The 21,599-nt window shown below is 48.2% G+C and overlaps 3 protein-coding genes across 12 annotated transcripts in view; 1 reads left to right on the forward strand and 2 right to left on the reverse strand.

Annotated features, from left to right (window-relative positions):
• IFT81 (intraflagellar transport 81) overlaps window positions 1-758 on the reverse strand; it is a 148,338-nt gene extending 147,580 nt beyond the window's left edge. For 4 of the 7 annotated variants that reach the window (XM_074321750.1, XM_019733939.2, XM_019733943.2 and 1 more), the window contains exon 1: window positions 9-144. The gene's annotated coding sequence lies outside the window, so the exon portion shown is untranslated. Of the gene's footprint in view, window positions 1-8; window positions 145-621 lie in introns of those variants that run through there. The other 3 variants (XM_074321753.1, XM_019733941.2, XM_074321747.1) reach the window with 1 other exon arrangement.
• Window positions 118-14,600, forward strand: P2RX4 (purinergic receptor P2X 4). Its single transcript, XM_019733952.2, has 12 exons — window positions 118-344; window positions 4,698-4,845; window positions 7,489-7,560; window positions 7,676-7,748; window positions 8,195-8,291; window positions 9,957-10,037; window positions 10,147-10,288; window positions 10,389-10,525; window positions 12,861-12,954; window positions 13,094-13,159; window positions 13,459-13,554; window positions 14,029-14,600. The coding sequence occupies exons 1-12, from the start codon at window positions 118-120 to the stop codon at window positions 14,053-14,055; spliced, it is 1,260 nt and encodes a 419-aa protein (XP_019589511.2). The 3' UTR covers window positions 14,056-14,600.
• Window positions 14,601-16,383: 1,783 nt separating this feature from the next.
• Window positions 16,384-21,599, reverse strand: part of CAMKK2 (calcium/calmodulin dependent protein kinase kinase 2) — a 46,963-nt gene continuing 41,747 nt past the window's right edge. For all 4 annotated transcript variants that reach the window (XM_074321760.1, XM_074321759.1, XM_074321758.1 and 1 more), the window contains one exon: window positions 16,384-19,516. In XM_074321760.1, the coding sequence (XP_074177861.1) occupies window positions 19,444-19,516 (73 nt within the window). In that variant the 3' untranslated portion in view covers window positions 16,384-19,443. The remainder of the gene's footprint in view (window positions 19,517-21,599) is intronic.

The raw sequence follows: 21,599 nt of genomic DNA on the forward strand, positions 1-21,599 counted from the left end.
GCTCATACCCGAGGGGGACGTCACGCCTTCCGCCCGGCCCCCTCCCCCGAGGGCCCGCTCCGCCTCCTTCCGGCCCCGCCCCCCGCGGATGATGGCGCCGCCGGCCGCCTGGGCTGCATGGGCGGGGCTCCCGGGAGAAGCCAGGCGGCGGGTCCCGAGGCTGGGCCCAGAGAGCCGAGCCCCGGCGTTGCGGCAGCGGCGGGCGCAGCCATGGCGGGCTGCTGCTCGGTGCTGGCGGCCTTCCTGTTCGAGTACGACACGCCGCGCATCGTGCTCATCCGCAGCCGTAAAGTCGGGCTCATGAACCGGACGGTGCAGCTGCTCATCCTGGCCTACGTCATCGGGTGAGCGCGGCGGTGGGCGGCGACCCCGTGGGGTCCGGGGACCAGGGTAACCCGATCGCGGGGGACTGCCCCCTTCGGGTCCTCGCCGTGCGCCTGCGTATCCTCACCTAGGTCATCGGGTGAGCCCGGCGGGCGCCCTCCAGGTGGGGTCCAGGGGGTAGCGACCCGAGGCCGGTGACACCCCTCCTGGGACCCCACGGAGGAACTGGCTCTGTGCCAGGAGACTGCTTTGCTGTTGTATTTTAAGGGCAAAGCCTAGCTAGACCTTCATCCTCACCTTTCCTGCTTCTTGTCATTCTGATCTGCTCCATGATGTCCATTGGCTGGGAATGGGGGGAGCGCTTTCCCCCCCACCCCCGAAACGTCTCAATCTGTGACTCACTTCCCATTCTGATGATCTGCTGACAGAAACCAAGATTTGTGATTTCCACATGGTTCCTTTTGGGTCTGTGGCTTCCGGTTCTGTCCTTTCAGCACCATGTGGTAACCCAAGATAATCGAGAGGTCATACTTCCAAAAAGCATTTAACGTTCACTTCCTTCGGTTTGTGGCGTTGTTGGTATAGGTACGTACCTGCCGTTAGCCTCATCACTCCCGATGCTGCCCTCTTAGCGTAGATATGCCCTGCCATCACATTCCTCACCAAATGTTTAATTGTAATTGAATGCACCTCTTACAATTTAATAAAACTCGAGAGAGGAGGTGGAAATTAACTTACCAATTGGGCCTGCTTTCAAGGTCAGCCTGGGGTATTATGGTGTCTACAATTGCTGAGCTGACAGATGTTATCTGCTCAGTCTTTCCTTTTCTTAAAAGGCCTAATGCAGTGGTCCCCAAACTACACATAGAACCATTTGGGAATCTTTAAAAATCACCGACTGCTGGCTCTCATCCCCAGGCCTTCTGATTTCATTGCTATAGAGTATGACCAACGACCCAGGTGATTCTGATGTGCAGCAAAGTTGGGGAACTAGCGTCCTAGTGTTTCCCAGATCTACCTGATCATGAGAGACTCACCTGAGGAATTGTTTAAAAGTAACCTGGGGGTGGGTGCTTGGAATCTGTTAACATTGCCCAAGGGAATTCACCTGATCAGGCAGGTTTGGTCTCTAACATCTCTGAGCCCAGCAGCAGTAGATACTGACAGTATTCAATAAAATGGATTTCCAGCTGTGGACGCTACATCAGAACCACCTAGCCAACCCCTAGGTTTGGACTTAAGTTTCATTAAGTCCTGTCATGAACTCCTCACCCCTCCAGTGATTGTGATGACCCCTTAAATTTTGAGACCCAATACTAGCTGGTTAACGAAGCTCACATTGCTGAGTTGGACCTCAAGCGTTTGGAACCAGGCGCTCTCATACAGCTTTTTCCTCTTGGCTTTTGATGCTTATGGGAGGATCAGTTTACATCTCCCTTAGGGTACCCACAAAGTTCTAGACTGCAGAAGTTACAGTTAGTCCCCCCTTATCCATGCTTTCGCTTTCCACAGTTTTAGTTACCAGAGTCTGAAAATACTAAATGGAAAATTTCAGGAAAAACAATTCATAACTTTTAAATTGCATGCACGCCGTTCTGAGTAGCATGATGAAATCTCAAAGGCCCTGCTCCATTCTACTTGGGCCATGATCATCCCTTTATCCAAGGTCTCCATGCTATATATGTCCCCTCCTGCTAGTTACTTAGTAGCCATCTCAGTTATCAGATGGGTTGTCAGAGTGGGAGACCACATTCACATAATTTTAATTACAGTACATTGTTATAATTGTTCTATTTTATTAATCTCTTACTGTGCCTAATTTATAAATTAAACTTTATCATAGGTATGTATCTATAGGAAAAAACATGGTATATACAGGGTTCGGTACTATCCGAAGTTTTAGGCATCCACTAGGGGTCTTGGACCATATCCCCAGCAGATAAAGGGGGAGTACTGTATCTATATCTGCACTGTGCGATATGGTAACCACTAGTCACATGTGGCTATTGAGCACTTGAAATGTTCCTACTCCAAATGGAGATGTGGTATCACTGTAAAATACACACTGGATTTTGAAGACATAGTACGAAAAAAAAAACCTCAGTAAAATATCACACTAACATATCTTATATTGACATGTTAAAATATATTGGGTTACATAAAATATATTATTAAAATTAATTGTACATGTTTCTTTTTGTTTTTTTAACATAGCTACTAGAAATGTTTACATTACATATGTGGCTCGTGTTATATTTCTCTTGGGCAGCACAGCTTTCTAGGGTTCCCATGAAGTGGAATCTACCTGGATGATGAGAATGTTTAAAGTGGTAAATGCTTTGCTTTCATCCATCTTGCTATGATCAAAACTGACTCAGGATTTAAATTAAGGGCTTTTTTTTTAACTCATCTCTTAATTTCCGGATCCAGTTCATCTTCATGACCTACAGCAGTCCTTCCTCAAACAAAGATGAACATGCATTTCTCAGTTAACTAATTCTGTTATAATCACACGATAAGGAAATTGTATGAAACAATGTGTCTGATTTAGCAACTCACTGTACTAGTAGTAAAATAATAATGACCTTCCTGCCCTAAACTTCGATGTATCCAACTAGAACTCAAGGGAAGCTTATATTGCAGCTGAATTCCTAGACTCCCTGAAGAAGAGGACTTGGTAGGGGAAAAGGCCATCTCTAGGATGGGCAATGAATTTGGAGACTGCTCAGATCAGACAAACCCATAAAAAGTAACCAAAACCAGTGAATTTCTGAAGTCTCAGCATCTAGGGCTTATAAGGCGGGGAGAGGGATGCTAGCATTTCTTGACTGTAGAAAAATAACAACAATACTAGCCACTAGTAGATGATTATCAATAGCTCTGGTGGGGAAGAGTTCTGATTTGAAGTATTGGCCAATTTCCATGGTGTAGGATATTCCCATCATGGCCAATTTCAGCCCTCCCCCCAGCCCCCCACCCCCATCAGGTGGTGACTCACAAACATTGTTCTAAGCATTTGACATGCATTAACTTATAAAACCTCCCAACAACACTCCTGTGTATGAAGTCCTGTTATCATTCCCATCTTATAGATGGGAGCAACTGAGGCACAGAGTAGTTAAGCAGCTTGGCCAAAGTTATGCCTAGTGAGTGGTGGAGCTGAGACATAAACTGGAGATCCCCTGGCTTCAGCCTGTTTTCCAGTGTCCTAACCATCATGTGTCAATGCCTTTAGATTTTTAATTATTCATACTAATAGTAATGTCCCCACTTCAGAGGAAAGAAGCATACATGTGACTTGAATTCATGGAGGAAAAATAACGATTCTAAAAAGCTATTTGAGGGGCAGCCGGATGGCTCAGTTGGTTAGAGCGCAAGCTCTGAACGACAGGGTTGCCGTTTCGATTCCCACATGGGCCAGTGAGCTGCACTGTCCACAACTAGATTGAAGACAACGAGCTGCCTCTGAGCTGCCGGAGGGGCGGCCGGAGGGGCGGCTGGATGGCTCAGTTGGTTAGAGCGCGAGCTCTCAACAACAAGGTTGTCAGTTCAATTCCTGCATGGGATGGTGGGCTGCGTCCCCTGCAACTGAGATTGAAAACGACAACTGGACTTGGAGCTGTGCTGCACCCTCCACAACTGGATTGAAGGACAACGACTTGGAGCTGATGGGCCCTGGAGAAAGACACTGTTCCCTAGTATTCCCCAATTTAAAAAAAAAAAAATGAAGGAAGCTATTTGAAAGGTGTCTTTTGCTAGAGGGGGGAATTGCATAGAGAGCAAGAGAAGAGGCTTCCGAGTCAGAAGGCTTGAAATCCAATCCTGACTCTGCCACTCACTAGCTGTGTGACTTTCGGCAAGGGACTTAATCTCTCTGTGTCTGTTTCCTTCTCTGTAAAATAGAGATAATGATGCCTGCTTTACAAAGTAGTCAATTAAATTAGTTAATACAGATGATGAATTTAGATCAGTGCCTGGCACCTAGAAACACTCAAATGGTGACTATTATTATAACTTATTATATTATCTCTTCGTGATTCTGCAGGTCATAGTGCATTCAAAGTGCTCAAATATCTAATAAAGACAGCGTTCATTGAGCATTTTTCTCTGTGCTGATCACTGCGCTAAGTGCTTTACTTGCATCATCTCATTAATTTCCCACAAACCACCGTGTGGTTTAGGTGCTCTGCCTATTTTACAGAAGTGAAAATGGAGCCCCGACTCCCACCCCCCCGTGAAGTTAAGCAGCTTTTGCAAAGTCACATAATTAGTGAATGCGGTACCTTCAGCCTCTGGCTATCAGAAGCTCCCTAACATCAACTTAAATACATCAAATCCTAATTGCGATTCAAGAGGCCTGTTTTATTTTGTAGGTGGGTGTTTGTGTGGGAAAAGGGCTACCAGGAAATGGACTCTGTTGTCAGCTCAGTTACTACCAAAGCCAAGGGCGTGACTAAGACCAACACTTCTGACCTGGGATTCCGGATCTGGGATGTGGCCGATTACGTAATTCCAGCTCAGGTATGCTGCCCGCTGTATCTGTTTAATCCTAAAGCCCCTCGTTAGCTCCTTTCTCGCTGCTGACTTTGCACACCTGTTTAATGATTGGCATGGCCAGCGTTCTAACGTCACCAGTGCCCAGACTGTTTTCATCCAAGAAAGCAGTACAGATAGATTTTGGCTTACGATCTAAGAGGTCACGTTCAATCAGCTATGTTTCTTTAGCTCTAGAACATGGCTGGCCTAAAACACAGAAAGCTTTTCATATGGATATTTCAGTCTGTCTCAAGCCCTGAAAGGTGAAAAGACAAATGTCTTAACTCCTGGGAAAAATTCCGGTGGAAATAACACGTTTCCACATTTTGTATTTGCTTTCTGGTTGTAAAGCCACAAGGTAAACCTCTTCAGATAGTCTTGAAAACTTTCACAGCAACTAGAGAGCAAAAGCCAAACAAGAAGGAAACAAACATACCCGCACAGGATTCCATCAGGAACAAAGGCAAGAAAATGTTTGATGCAGGATCTTAGGCTCTAGTCTGTTAGTCCACAAAGCTCCCAGTTAAATATTGACTCTCTTTCACCTTGGTAATGGCTGTGGTCCACACGGCCAAACCCCAACATACCCCTCCGGAAGGCTTATGTGCTAGGGTGACGGTGGCTAAAGGCAGGGAAGCTGTCAGCACGGCTCTGCAAGGGAAAGCAAGGACTTCAGCAACTCCTTCTTCAAGTGTGTTCATTTTCTGTTCTTTTCTCCCTGCCTTCTCAAGAGAAGGGTCTTGCAGGATTTCTCAGAGAGAAGACAGAGCTAATGAGCCACAAAGGTCAAATGGAACAAGGGATTTGTAGTTGGCGGGAGGCAGCTGGTCCTGTTGGCTTGTACCTGTCTCAACAGAGACCTCTGCTTCCTATGCAGGCACGGCCTCGTCCTGGCAAGCTCTGGGAATATCACTCAGTCTATTTACTAGAACCAAGGAAGGATACGGGCCCCCGGCTTCTGCCCCTCAGTGGCAAGGAACACGCAGCAACTCTGCCTTCCATCTTGGATCTGGGCTGGGGGCTGTGTGAGTTCCACAAGGCTTTCTTCATGAGCTTTCATGACGTCCTTGGCTTCTGCAAAGTGGAACACAAACGTTTGTTTGTATCACATCTACTTGTCTCATTTCCAGACTGAAATTTCCCTAAACTTAAGAAAAAGTAAACCATATTGAATTGTCCGTATCTAACTCAGGAGAGGCGTAGGAGCAGCCTTCTGTAAACACCAGGTAAATAATAGTGTGTTTACATATGGAACACCTGGGAATCTAACAGGTGCCAGGAGAGAGAAACTCGGGCCTCACGCCTCCTCTGGTGGTCATTTCCTCGTCTCCCAACATGGTTTGTTCTGGGTCTTTCTCTGGAAAATGCCAGCTATTCCCAAAGCTTCCACCACCTTGTCAGACCTGGGGGTGGAGATACCTACAAACCCCTTGGTACGCGAGTTACTGCGATCCCCCAGGTGGCTCCCAGCACTGGCTCCTGTCTTCCCAGGACTTTGAGATGCCCAGAGAAAGCTCCTGGCATTTCATTTTAGAATGGAAGCGCCCGAGGAGGGGGAGTCCAGCTAGAATCTTTGGGGTCTTTGTCTTACTCCTTATACTGGGAAGACATGATTAGCAATTCTTTAGTCTCAGCAAATTGCTCTTGAATTTGTTAGAAATTCTAATAAATGAATCATCTGGCCCCTTCCTACTTATGAGAAAAATGGAACCTTCTCAAAGGGACAAGTGTCAGTTGCTGACCCTGACTGAGTCTTCTCTAGAATGTTTTATTTATTTTAATTCTGGTTAGGGAAGAAAACCAGCCAAATGTGAGACCTTTAAAGCCTCCTGTTTTCGTGCCTCCGAGATCATCCAGTTGACAGAAGATGTTTTGAGCACTTGTTGGCTCTTCCTTCAACAAGTCAGACTTTATTAGGGAAACATTTTAGATGATAGACTTTTTTTTTAATTGAGGTGAAATTCATATGTCATAATGTTAATCATCTCAAAGTGAAAAACTCAGAGGCACATAACCATCACCTCAATCTAGTTCCGGGACATTTTCATCTCCCTCAAAGGAAACCCCTTTGGTTATTATTAAGCTGTCACTCCCCACTCTACCCTCCCTCTCACCCCACAGCAACCACTAATCTACTTTCTGTCTCTATGGATTTGCCTCTTCTTAATACTTCGTAGCAGTGGAATCCTTCAACACGTGGTCTTTTGTGACTGGCTTCTTTGACTTAGCATCGCTTTTGAGGTTCATCCATGTTGTAGTGCGTGTCAGTGCTTCCTTCCTTTTGATGGCTTTCTCATATTCCACGTATAGATACAGACCACAATTATTGTATCCATTCGTCTGTCGATAGATGCGGGTTGTTTCTACCTTTGGGCTCGGATGAGTAATGCTGCTGTGAACATGCGTACACAAGTATTTGTCGGAGTCCCCGTTTTCAGTTCGGTTATAAACTCTCCTAGGAGAGCAGGGGAGACCATAAGATCAGTTTTTTTCATTCTTTTCTGCATGGCATGTGGGAGAAGTGAAAGGTACGGTCCTGCTAAGTGAACGTCCTGGTTTCTTTGTGGCTTCGCTTGACTCCTCCAAAAGTAACACAGCAGCGTTCTCCCCCCTCTGCCCACTCTGCAGGAGGAAAACTCCCTCTTCATCATGACCAACATGATCATCACCTTGAACCAGACCCAGGGCCTCTGTCCGGAGGTAGGCAGCTTCTTGGGAAGAACCTCTGGCCTCACACCCCCTTCTCCACGCCTGACCTACTGTGACTGGGGCCGGACCACGTAGAACTTGTTTCCTCTCATTCTTCTTTCTCCAGATTCCAGATAAGACCACGGTGTGTAAGTCAGATGCTGACTGTGCTGCGGGCTCCACAGGCACCCACAGCAATGGTAGGAACACGTGGCTGCAATCCCTCAGCAGACGCTCAGCCTGGGGACGGCAGCCCCAACCTTACCTGTGGGCTCCCCTGGTAGAGAAATCTCAGGATAAAGAAATCCCCCCTGTGCCCCCAGTGCCTTCACATGACCTGGGGGAGCCTGATATCCAAATTGAGATGTTGCAGGACCGTCTCGACAGTCATCTGCCATCTGTGCCCCAGAAGCCATTGCAGATCTTGCCCTATGCTGTGGCTTGGTATCAGCAATCGGCAAAACAGATGTGCCTAGAACTCAGGCAGCCCTTGTCCTCCAATTCCAATTTTTGGACACAAAATCCCAGAGTTGGAATAGCTCAGGACTGATTGCATAGAATGCTACGGTGAGGCTTCCACTCTCTACTTCACAAAAGTAGAAAACAGGCGCCCACCTGTGGTCCTGGGTCCTCCTTGCCCCTGTAGGAGTCACAACAGGAAGATGCGTGCAGTTCGATGAGACTGTGAAGACGTGCGAGGTGGAAGCCTGGTGCCCGGTGGAGAATGACACACATGTACCCAAGTGAGTCCTGACCAGGGGAAAGAAGTGCCCTAAACTCTGGTTCTCAGGCCGGAGGGAAGGCAGCAGGGGTGTGAGTGAAGCCTGTGCGCTGTGGTCTTGTGCTTCTGGTGTCTGGAGTCGGGCTTCCCTGGGGTGGTTCTCAACCACAAGGCAGCAACCATCAGTGGTGAGGTGGGTCAGTGTTTGTCTTGATAAACTTTCTGTGTTAGGACTCTGTCAATTGCAACTCACTAACAGGAAATAGTTCTCAGTGCCTTAAATTGATTCCTCATAAAGAACAAGCCCCCACCCTCATCAGCACCTTGGACAGACAATAATTTTAACTACAACTGTTAGTAACACTGTTTTGACTTTGCTATGTTTATTTGAACCATGATCTCTTAACTTGTGGCAAATGATGTTTTTTATGGCCAAGATGGAAAGTTTCATTTCAAAATGAATGTCGGTAAAAAAGTGAGTTGATCCTAAAGGTGGAAACAACCCACATGTTCATCAACAGATGAAGAGCTGGATTGTGCTCCATCCACACAATGGAATATTAGTCAGCCCTAAAAAGGAATAGGTTCCCACATGAATGAACCACGAAAACATGGTGCTAAGTGAAAAAAGCCAGGCACAAAAGACCGCATATGAAACATCCATTCATATGAAATATCCAGAATAAATTCAGAGACAGAAAAGTACATTGGTGGTGCTAGAGGCCTGAGAGGAGAAGAGAACAGAGAGTTAACTGTCTAATGGGTACGCGGTTTCCTTCTGAGATGATGAAAATGTGCTGGAATGAGATAGAGGTGATTGTTGCACAACAGTGTGAATGTGCTAAATGCCACTGAAAGTACTGCATGCGAGATGCACAGACATAGGGGAAAGGTTATGGTAGAGGGGTGACAAACGTTTGAAAAACCCTGATACAATCCATCCCCTGGATACGAGGATGAGAGAATTTGAAGCCCCCAGAGATGTGTGTTTAGCTGGTCTTTAGGTCACGGTCTTTAGCTGTCAGCAGTGCTGACAAACTCACCCCTCCTTGTTGTGTGGTCCTGTCATTGGCCCTGCTCCAGTCTCAGGGTTGGGAAGATTTGTTTCTAATTTTCAAAGATTGCATCTGGGTCAGGGGAGGCCTCCCCCATTGAGGGGTCAGCCTACAGTGCCAGATTCTCCTGTAGAAATCCATCAAAGAAGTGGGGTCCCCTTGGGGACAGATTCCACTCGTATTGTCAGCCAGGAACTGATGTGGCACTTCTGAGGAAGCTGTGGGCCAGCGGACACCGCTTTTTGTATATTTTTGAGAGGTCAGGATCCAGCCAATAGGTGAATTTACCAGGTCTGTTGAGCATTTCCCTGAACCCCAACAGCTGAGTGACTTCCAGCAAGGCCACTCCTTAGCAGTTCCTCAGGCACTTCAATTCCCTTGGCTTTGGGCAAGAGGCCATGAGAGGAAGAATCCGGAAGGCTTGGTCTGTAGTCTCCTTTCTTGACCTAGTGTTTATGCAGAGGACAGCAGAAAATGCTAGAAATGTTTCACTGTTTTTTTGACAATGACATTGTAAGACACCTATGTACATGCTTTTGAAAAATATTCCATAGGTATGTGAGTGTACATGTATTTGTACTTATAGTAACAATAACACTATGTTATAATTAACAGTGTAATTTTTTTTTCAGACCTGCTTTTTTAAAGGCTGCAGAAAACTTCACCCTTTTGGTTAAGAACAACATCTGGTATCCCAAATTTAATTTCAGCAAGTAAGTCGTGGCCAGCGGTGGGGGTTCACCAGTGTCTTGGAGAAACTTCTGGCTCTTTTTTTTTTTAAGATTTTCCTTGCTTTTATTTTCTGCTTCCTCCCGACTTTAGGAGGAATATTCTTCCCAACATCACCACCACCTACCTCAAATCATGCATTTATAATGCGACAACAGATCCTTTCTGCCCCATATTCCGTCTTGGCAAAATAGTGGAGGCGGCAGGGCACAGCTTCCAGGACATGGCTGTCGAGGTAAACACAGGCCCTGGCTTTTCTAACACAGCCTTCGACGCATTCCATTCTAGAACGGGCTCTGAGGAAAGCTTCCTCTGCCCCTGCTTGCAACCCACAGGGAGGCATCATGGGCATCCAGATCAGATGGGACTGCAACCTGGACATAGCCGCCTCCTACTGCCTGCCCAAGTATTCCTTCCGCCGCCTGGACACCCGGGACATGGACCACAATGTGTCCCCCGGCTACAATTTCAGGTGGGTGTGAGCCTGGGCCCTCATGTGTTTGGGGTGACGGTGGTGGGATCACTGCCGAGTGGGGGAATCCACGCCCACCAAAGACCAGCACTCAGGCAGCCTCCCAGGGCAGGTGGCAAAGCCATGTGTCAGGGACAGTGTTCCAAGCGGGGTCTTGTGCCTGTGGCATCCTGGCCTGCGAGGGTCTTCCTTTCCTTAAGAAACAGGTTGAGACAATTTTCAAAGCAGCCAAGATAGGCTGGCTGCTTTAGCTTTCTCGAGCCAGCCTCAGCCAGCATGTCTGCTCACTCATTTTGAGGAGTGGGTGAGCTTGTGACCCTCCAGCCCCAAGGCGTCTGGGGCCTGACCCAGGAATTAGTTTCTCAAAGACTGAGACTGCCCCCCGGAATCTCCAATGTGCAGAGGATTCAGGTTTTAGCCTCAGGAAAAGCCTTCAGCTGGTATTTTCCTGCTGAAAGTGCTATGTATTAGTTTCCTAGGGTGCTGTAACTGATTACCACAAACTGGGTGGCTCCAACAACAGGAATTTATTCTCACAGTTCCAGAAGCTAGAGGCCCGAAATCAAGGTGTTAGCAGGACCAGCCTCCTTCCTGGCCTCTTCCAGCTTCTTGTAGCTCCTCACGATCCTTGGTATTCCTTGGCTGGTAGACGCATCACTCCTGTCAATACATGGCCTTTCCCCCTGTGTCTGTCTCTGTGTCTTCTCTTCTTATAAGGACATTGGTCATATTGGATTCAGGGCCCATCCTAATAACCTCATCTTAACTAATTACATCTGCAAAGACCCATTTCCAAGTATGGTCATAATCACAGGTTTCAGATAGACATGAATTTGGAGGGATAATATTTAACCCAGTACAGCTGGTAATCTGATGAGAGGGCAAGGGGCCAGGGTCACATCTGCCACTTTCTTGAGGCAGTAAAATCTGTAGCCACGTACACTTTCATATGCCTTTTGTGTCCTTCACACGCATAGCCAGTCTTAAAAGTAGGCCCCACGAGGGGCCACTGGAGGTCAGTGGTGCTTTTATGTTGCATTTGTCGCCCTCTAGTGGTGACGCACGGAATCAAATGCAGGTATGTAGGATCTGCTGTCTTTTTTTTTTTCTTTTTGAACCATCTGGTCACTGATAGAAGGGCAGATACTTGAATTTTTTCCTAGTAGGGAGTTAGATCTGTGTTGCTCTATCTCTGCTGTTACACAGTTCTTATGGAAGCCACTGTGGAAAACCTCAAGCTTGGTCTGGAACCCCAGAACAGAGAAGCCGATGGGGCCCTCACGAGGACACCCATCTCCCTGACCTCTGCTAGCATCAGGCCCACCTGAGTCCCCCAGGCCTGGACCACAACGTGGAAGTTGTGGGCAGGACTGATCATGGGCGAGAGTTTAGGCTCCTGGTGGATCCCCTGCGTAACACAGGGCAACAAATAGTGTCAGGTTTTATGGTCCTCCCCCCACCACTTCCCCTTGTGTTTTTTACGTAATGGCTTTACTGATACGGAGTTCACATACCAGACAGGTCAGCCATTTAAAGTGTGGAATTCAATCGTTTTAGTACATTCAGAGTTGTGCAACCACCCCCAGTCAATTTTAGAACATTTTCATCACCTCAAAACATTCCCATCACCCCTTTAGCTGCCCCATCTCCCCCAGCCCCTGGCGACTACTAGTCTACTTTCTGTGTCTATGGATTTGCCTGTTCTGGTCTTTGATGTGAGCAGAATCATACAAAAGGTGCCTTGTGTGGCTTCCTTCACGTAGCCTCATGTTTTGAGGGTCTTCCTTGCAGCACTCATCAGCACTTCATCTCTGATTATGGTCAAATCATATCCCATTGTGAAAATGTACGTTTTATTTATCCATTCACCCAGGGATGGATCACTGGTTCATTAAGAAAGAAAATGTCCGATGATGATGCTGTGTTTCATGACTGGTGTGCGCGCCCTCCCCCCCAGTCTTGGAACTTGCTGCTGGCCGCGTCCTCTTGTCCTTGAGAGAGGCAGGTGGCTCAGTCGCCAGGAAGGAAGGACATTTAGAGCAAGTTCTGGCTGAAGCCATCGTGATAATAGCAGGGAGCTCGTCCTGTGCCCTGGGGCCCTGGCACCCTCTTTGTCAAGAGCTACCCTGCTGCTGCCTGGCCTGTGAGCCGGGAGAGTCCCCGAAATGCTCAAGGGTCATCTCCAGCAGGCAGAGTGAATCTGTGGCCAGTGCCAACTCTGCGAGGGCCTGGCGAGGCTTCCACCAGAACATCCCTCATCCGGCCCAAGGCTGGGTCCAGCCACTGTCTCACGCTGGCCTGTGCCTTGTCCTCTCACCTGTCCTCCTGTCCCCAGGTTTGCCAAGTACTACAGTGACCTGACTGGCAACGAGCACCGCACGCTCATCAAGGCCTACGGCATTCGCTTTGACATCGTTGTGTTTGGAAAGGTAGCCTGGCCACTGAGTCCTGTCGTGCAGACCGTTAGTCCTCTTCTAGGCTGGCCGGGGGCAGGGGACCGTCCCCACGCTTCATCTGCTCTCGCCCACCCCATGCAACTCTTTCTTTTTTTTCTCCCGTCATGTGCAGGCTGGGAAATTTGACATTATCCCAACCATGATCAACGTTGGCTCAGGCTTGGCGCTCCTAGGCGTGGTGAGTGACGTGGACGTCTCCGTCTGTGCCCCTGGGGCTGGGGCCTCCTCAGCGGTCGTTAGCACAGCGCACTGAGCCCCTCAGCTAACTGCCTGGTTCTTCCCCTCTACCCTCTGGGCTTGTTCCCTTTACCCCATCGTGCCTGCCCACCTTCCCTTCCTGAAGACCGTGCCCCTCAGGGCCTAGCCTTCTCCCGGGAGATGGCGGAGGCTTTCTTTTCTTTGAAAGATTCCAGACTTTGTGGGAGTAATGGACTAAAGCATCCTGGCTCATTCTTTCTCACCCTGTGCTACACGCAGGCGACAGTGCTGTGTGACATCATAGTCCTCTACTGCATGAAGAAAAGATTCTACTATCGGGAGAAGAAATACAAATATGTGGAAGATTATGAGCAGGTAGGCCACCTCCTGAACTCCGCAGGCAGGACAGTCCAAATACACAGGTTGGTGCTACGGAGGTGTGTCATCAGCCCAGGCAGTCACACGCCACTTGTCATCTGCTCCATTTCTAGACCATCTGTGCTAGTGTTTACTTCATACATTTCTTCAAATCGACTCCCTCTTTAAAACTGAGCCTCATTTTCATGAGTGACATCTCAGCTTAGTTATGATAATGAATATTATGACAAAATCTATGTCCACATACTGCTTAAATTTGCCTCACATAACAAGTGGGCTTGGGTACCATGCTTTGAGACCACTGCACTAGGACCCACTTGCGGACACGCGGTTAGGAAGGGCTGTCCAAAATCCTCAGGAAAAGCGCCTGGCTCTCGCCTGCCCCAAGTGCTCCAGGCTTGCCTGCGCGCAGTGCAAGGTAGATGTACATTTATCCATGTCAATTAACAATAAGCTGATCGTTCTTTGCAGTCTATCATCAGTGAGACAGACCGGTGATGCTGACCCCACAGCCGTGCTCCTCACAGCTCTCATCACAGCAGTGGAGAGCAAAGAGAAAGGAGAAAAGGCTGCCATGGCAACCCAGAGAAAGTTCCAGATTGAGTCAGTCTCCACTCCACAAGTACTTCCAGGTTGCCCAGCTCTTCCCATTTTGTGTTGTAGGATTTGCATAGGAAAGCACTCTGCAGTGGGTTACTGGTCTGTCCTTGGCTGACTCTGTTGTTCTCTCAACTTGGGGTCCTTCCGGTGAGCTAAGGCCCGAGGGCAGTGACTGCTGTGACTGCATGGTGGGGCCTTCTCCAGGGCCGGCTTTCCTCAAGGTCCCCTCTACAGACCCTGCAAGACAGGCCCAGCAGCTTCGTTCCAGTGCTTTATACAGAAAGCAAGGACACCTGGGGGTCACCTGACTCGCAGCAGCAAAAAGCGCTGCTCTTCCTTTTCCCCAGAGACTGTGTCCGGGAGGCGGAGTTCGTGTTTCTCTTTTGAGAAGAGCTACCTTGAGACAACAGAGGACCAAACATTAAAACAAATGATTTTCTTCATCTTTGTCTGTGTGGTTTCATAGCATGAGCTACAACTTTCCTTCTACTGTCTTTTATTTTGACCGTAAATCCATTTGTTGTCCCAGCTCACTGTGCTCAGAAAAGGTTCCTGAAACAGTTCGTTGCTGGAGTTCAGGCATTTTCCCCCCTATTTTTAACATTCTCTTCAAGGCTGAAGAACTTTGGTCTTCTTGTAGAGTTTACAAGATTTTTTTCCTATTGTGACAACTTGCCTCACCTGTGCTCCACTCTAGGGAGTGGAACACAATTTCAGGTAACATGAACACGGCTTATCCTCCCCTCTCCCCATTTGCTTTCCAGAAGTCTCCATCCAAAAGCAGCACCACCTACACCTACCTTGTCACCAGTTTGAAAGGTTAATGAAGCTATTTCTAGCTTAGCCTTCACACCAACTTATTTCTGCACCAGGTGTTCAGGAACTCCCCTAAGAAAGTAGCTTGCCCTCCCCTTCATCACGAATTCATTTCCAAATACTAAAGGAACGTTTATTTTTAAAGTGCTCTGCTTCTGTTGGATAAATGACCAACCTGGGCTTTTGTTGCTTGGGGGGGGAGGGGGGAGTTTACTGAACCCTTTTGAAAAATCTGATTCATGCTGGCTTTTTAAATAATGCCTGCTTGAACACACTGGTCAAATGGAGCTGGAATTTTTAGAAATGGCTTCTGATCTTGCAGGCAAAGGATTGATGGTTACTGGAGTGGGGGAGACTCCTTTTAGCCTCCCCTTTTGAAAGATAGAACGCTAACGCCAGTATGGGGTGAGGGGTGGGGGTGGCATTGTGTATTTTACTCACCAAAATCATCTTGCGTTCAGCTGCACCACTTGTTGGCTCCCTGGCGCTGCCTCTTAAGTAGGGGTCTTTCCACCTTGCATCTAGGGATGGGCTTCTGGGAGTCTCTGAAACCTCCAGAACGCTGCCCAGCGATGTACCTGTGTGCATTCTTTTAGCTTTCATCAGGTTCCCAGTGGGGTCTCTAACAGGAACACCTGCTCTTAACTCGCAGAGGCCAGTTTCAGTGTTGTGTTTCTGCAGCCATGGAACCAGAATCTTGCAGACTGCATCTGCTGTCCTTTGAAAACGGGTGCGAAGCCAGTGAGGCGATGCCCAGGGCTAAACTGACAGTGGAACGCAGGAAACCACTCAGCCTCTCGTCCAGAGAGAGCATCCATTCTAAAACGGTCCCCAGACGCCATGAAAACCAGTGCCCATTGAGGCGCTCCAGCACACTGGCTCTGCTGACAAAACTCACACAGAGCCCTAGGACAAAGGACTTCACTTTTCTGAGCGTGTTTACAGGAGAGGCCCCCTAACATGGGGTTAATACCTACCACATGGGATGAAGGGTCATGTAGCATGCCTGCCCACAGGACCTGTTCAATGTGTGATTAAAACTGCTCCGACAGGTTTGGTCTCCTCATGAAGAATCTAGCAATTACCTGCCCGCTAGAGCAGGATTCCTCAGCCTTCAGCGTGCAGGTGAGCCACCTGGGAAATCTTGTTCAAGTGTGGCCTGGGGATCTGCATTTTTAACCCGCTCCCAGGTGATGCTGCTGCTGCTGGTCCGGGGACCACACTTTGAGTCGCGAGACACGAACTAGAACATGCTTAAATTAGCAACGAATAATGTAATGCTGGGTACAGTAGCCCTGACGGGCATCTGATCTCGCCGTCAGCCTAAGGAAGGAAAACAGACATGAGGACAGACGTCCTAGAGAGCACTGACTTCAACAACGACCCACAGAAAAATCCCAGAGGCCCAGGCTTTGCACCATTTTGCTGTCTGTTTATTTCAAGTTTACAGAGAAGCTTAAACATCTGTGGAAAAACACCAAAGGCTTATTTTTCTCTTAAGTTCATGTATTTTTTTAAGTGATAAATACACAGTATTTAACTTTGTACACCTGATAAAAGGAAAATGCATAGTAGAAAGGATCAGGAATAAACAGAAGCATCGGGCAATAAATCAATCAATCACAGAATAGCAGTCAGCAGCCCCACAAAACTCAGCCCGTAAAGCTGGGGAGAGGATGGGAACTGACAACCTTGAAACCATCCCTAGCACCTTAGAAGCAAGTGGAGGTCATCGTTCTTCCCCCCCTGGCAACGTGAAGCTCCCCTTTGGAAGATGGGTGAGAGTGACAGGTCGAGCCTATGTGTCTAAATGCAGAGGTATTCACCTTCTTTTCCCAGAAAGGCTTTGAGGATGGGAGCCCTAACTCACGGGAAAGGCTGGACCAGTGGGGAGACAGCCTCTCCAGCCCCTAGTGCTGACAAGGGGCTAGATAAGGCTTTATGGGAGCCACTGGTAAGCCTACGGAATAGATGGGGGAAGTAGAACAGTGCAGAGGAAAGATGTGGAGAGCACCTGTGCTTCCTTCAAGGCCACAGGTTGCTTACACCAAATTGGACCCACAGATAAGCCAGCAATGGAAGAAACTAATGGGTCCCTTTTTGCTCACCTGATAAAGCTGCTCCTAACAGCTTCTCCCCTTTCCTGATAGAGCTGGCTTTTATAAAATCAATGTTTGTGCTCCAAGAGAGTGGTAGTTAATGCTTTGTGTTACAGCCCGCTCTGCTTATACTTTTTGGGGGTGGCGGTTTCTTTCCACAGCTTTCTTTGTAAAAAAACAAAACAAAACAAAAACATTATGAACTTGGACCTCCCTCAACCCACCCACCTGAACAGCTGGATGCTGCCTGATGGCTGGCATTCCACATAGGAAACCTTATTGGAGAGTGTCGTGCGGGAAAAATAGCATTGCCCGATGCGGTCATGTAAACACAGGAGATTTGCAGAAGCTCTGCGTGCTGCCCAGCCTCCCCGGGCGAGCCACTCAGCCAGGCCACAGTCCACACAGACAGGCTGGGACCAAAACTAAGGACCCCCTGGCTTTAACTACTGCAAGGTGCTTATTGCAAACTAACCAGACCCCCCTCTGCTCCCGGAAGGGGCGGAGCCCATAAATTTAAACAAGTGCAGGAAGGCAAGAGGAAGTACTAGGTCACAAAAAGAAAGACAGCAGGCGAGAGGAACCTTCATCAGACGGTGGCCTTTGCTCTAGGAAACCAGCAGTCCCTAATTCTGTACTGTTTATAAGATAGCAGGAAGTCTGGCTCCAGTGACATTCAAGAGCTTACAAAGATCTATGGAAGCCACGAACGCCGGTGCTCTGTGAACACACCGGGCATGGGAGCCCACGGCCTTCCTTCTCTGTCTCTGCAAGTCCTCGTGCCAACGCTGATCAGACAGAAACTACAGACACGCACATCCGAGCCCAGTAACTATTTCCGCCAAGCCAGGTTCTACAAAGCACTGGGAATCTCCTGGGGCAAAGTCCTTCCAGTTTCTTACCGCTTGAACTTCAGACTCACCCATGTTTGGCTCTGGAAGAAGTTGCACTTGAACTGCAACCAAACTTCCCAATATTAGGTGGAAGTCAAAAAAATCAACCTGTTCTCTCTGGACTTTGGGCTACAGAAGGGAACACCCTATGCCAAGCCCTGGTTCCCTGGACCCTAAGGACTGCTCTGGGTTTCAACAGCCTTCTCTCAATGGGTACCCGAAATTCACGTCGATCCTAACAGAGCTTTGCTGGTAAGGATGATCATTTGTGTTTCAGTCAAATGAAAGTATTTTCTAACTGGCCCTCCAGGAACTGGACTAAGTGTTTCACTAACTATAGCACTCAGCTAGTATTTAAGAAGAAAACAAAACCTTAGCAGTCTCTAGAATACACAGGTTATAAACAAGCTAAGCTGCTAATATACAAGCATAGGTTTCATTGGCATTTAACTCCATTCACATGCCTAAAGCTGTGGACTATATCCTGGAAGCTCTAAATTTCTGAACTACTCTGGAGTTCAGTCTAGTTGGAGAATTGAAAAATTGTGTTTACTCTTAAGCCATGTAATGTACATGGAAGTGTAGACATTACCCTGAAGTTTTTGTAATTTAACAAGAGATTTACTAAGAGAGCTCAATCAACTCTTTCAGAAACCCGTTTTAAGTGGCTGTCACAAACGTGAAACTTCTCCCACCACAACCACCGAATGCCCTTCTCGGGTTGGAAAATCCCCCTTGTTAAACAATTAAAAGTCAAGCCCTTTCCGTTTTCCTGATGACAACTCTAGTCGTAGAAAAATGTTCAAGTCCTTCTTACAAATAAGTTGCATCAAAGCTCCACGCAGCTACTGAGGGCTAGCCCTACCCTGACTCCTGAGTCCATGGTTCTGGAAGGTGGTGTGGTTTGAGGGTTGACGTTTGGGGTTTGCAGAAGTCACACCGCATGCATCCCCTGGCTTTCAAATGCAGCCACTTCACTCTGTGGTGTCAGACCACGCCCCCGGAGTTTTCTGCCAGTTCTTCACGATTTTCAAACCCCACACACATTCACGTGGTATATGTGGCATGGTTCTGAGTTCACAATGAAGGATTTTTGGCATAAAAACGTTTTAAAAAGCAATTGTCCCCCAATGCACAGGACTCCGGGTCTGCAATTCCTCACACCCGCCCGTTCAGCCAGCCAGCGGCCAAGGTCGACGTCATGGAGTCAAGTCTTTATTTGTTTGTTTTGTTCCCTTTAAAACAACAAAGGAAAAACGAAAACACAACCAGAGATGACGGCCAAGGCTCTACACACGTGCTCGGTTTCCGTAGGACATGCTGCTATGGAAACGCAGGGTGCGCACCCCCAGAGGTGAGACGCCAGCATGCGAGGTCAACGCAGTCCCGCGGCTACTCCATCGCCTCATCCGGCCGATGCATGCGTGCGCGGCAGCCGGGGGCCTGGGCCCCCCAACTCTGCACGCAGGGACCGCCTTTCACAAGAGTACTTCCTCCTCCCCCACGGGGGGAGGGTCGGGGCCCCGGAGGCCGTCTTCGCTGCCTCGCTTCCTGCTCAGCGAACAGAAAACCTACGTTAGGACTGGGGCAGTACTGGCGCAGCCCTGCCCCAACGTCTCCGTGTTCCCGCACCGCCTGGAGTGTTCTTTACTTAACCTCTTCTTGTAGATTCTGTCCCCTTTTTTCTTCCTTACATATAATTTTCAAAAGAGACTTTGTATCCCCTCTGTAAATGGAAAACCAACATCGTTTGCCAAAAATAGCAAGGAGCTATAAAAATAATCTATCTGCCTAACACCTAAAATCATGGCACATGTAAGTACTGTGTGGGCCCCACTTTGCGGCCTGGTTTTTTTTTTAGGTATCTCAACTCCCTCCCGGCCCCACCCATCCCACCCCCACTCCCCACCCCACACACACATGTGCCCTTTAGGCTATAAGCTCTTGCAGGGCAGGAACCATGACACTTGTCTTCAGTCACCAAGTGACCTTCTTGGGGGCAGCGAGCGGGACTGCCTGGGCTTGGCCTAGCACATAGTTAGCCTTCAGGAAACAGCTGTCAACAGAACTGCCCCAGCACACATGCCTAAGGGACACTTTGGATAGAGAGGAGGGCCCTCCTCTCGGCGATGTAATCATCAGTGCAGGACAGACCAAGGTGGTGGGAGGAAAGGTGACCCTGTGTCCTGGAGAAGCCATATCCCAAAGCACCCCAGCTAGAGATGCCTGGGTGACAGACATGTGCAGTGATGGGAGATGTGAAGGAAAATCCCTAAGGAGAGGCCCACACCCTTTGCCACCATCAGGCAAAGCTGCCTCCCCAAAGGGAAGCCACTGGGCTTGTCACACAGGGCAAATGTGCACTGTGTGCCCCTAGCCAGAAGGGAAACTGCCCCTGCACGAGAGAAAGGAAAACGTGATGTCTGTACATTCTTAGGAAGAAAGCCCTCTTTGTTTAAAAATCACACTCATGGGCTTTATGTTTCTGCCAGAGAAGAAGGGGTCAAGTCTCCCGGGGAGGAGAGCTGTGTCACTAGATGCCCAAACGGGTCCTCAGTTTCTGCCCTAGCAGCTGCCTGCTCCTACCGGCTGCTCTTGCTGCAGACAGATGGTGGCCGTGGGACCAAGGCCTCCAACAACTGACTCAGGCCTACGAGCTCCAGAGTGCTGGACCATCTGGACTACCAAAGCATCCCACTCAGGGGCTGAGGGCAAGAGCAAGTAAGCCCCAAGTGTTGCTGGGATTGCAGGTAAGGGAATAAAAGGGCAATAAAGCTCTTTGGGCCAATCTCAGTCTGTTGGTATCTTGCAATTTTGATCTCATTGAAAAAAACAGAAAACAAAAATGCCAGCCTGGCTCACAGATGGGAGGCAAACCCTAAAACTGAGGTTGAGAAGACAAAGGCCAAGTAAAGACCAGCCCATTACATTTCCACTCCCCGTCACCCTGTGCGGCTCAAACTGTAGGCGGGACCACCCTGTTATCTGGCTGCACAGACGTCTGGGAGCATCTGGCTGCCTTCTCAGGCTGTCAATGACTGGCACGGATTGCTAATTACTGCTTTCCCTGCTCCAGAAGAGGATAAATAATCGCCAAGCAAGCGTTCCTCCTATGTTACCGTATAAGCCCCAACTCCTATGGTATGGAGAGCTAATAAATTTCCTCTCATAAGCCAACTGCTAACACATAGAAAAAGCTGCCACTTGTACAGGAATGTTCATGGCCACGTTACTCATTCGTGACAGTCAAAAAGTAGAAACTGTCCATCACCAGATGAATAGAAATCAAATGTGGTCCCTTGATATGGAATATTATTCAGCCATAAAAAGGAACAAGGCACTGACATGTCCACCATAGATGAACCTTGCAAACATGATGGTGAGTGAAAGAAGCCAAACACAAAACGCCACATACTGTGCGATTCCATTTATATGAAGTGTCCAGAATGGGCAAATCTGTAGAACCTAAAACTAGATTAATGGTAGCTGGGGAATGGGGGAGTTGGATAGTGATAGCTAAGGGTGCAGGGTTTCTTCTTGGGCTAATGAAAATGTTCTAAAATTGATTGTACTGATGGTTGCACAACTCTGTGACTATATTAAAAACCACTGAATTATATACTCTAAATGGGCA

This window comes from Rhinolophus sinicus, linkage group LG16 (assembly GCF_036562045.2).
Source record: "Rhinolophus sinicus isolate RSC01 linkage group LG16, ASM3656204v1, whole genome shotgun sequence".
In the NCBI taxonomy this organism is placed as follows: domain Eukaryota; kingdom Metazoa; phylum Chordata; class Mammalia; order Chiroptera; family Rhinolophidae; genus Rhinolophus; species Rhinolophus sinicus.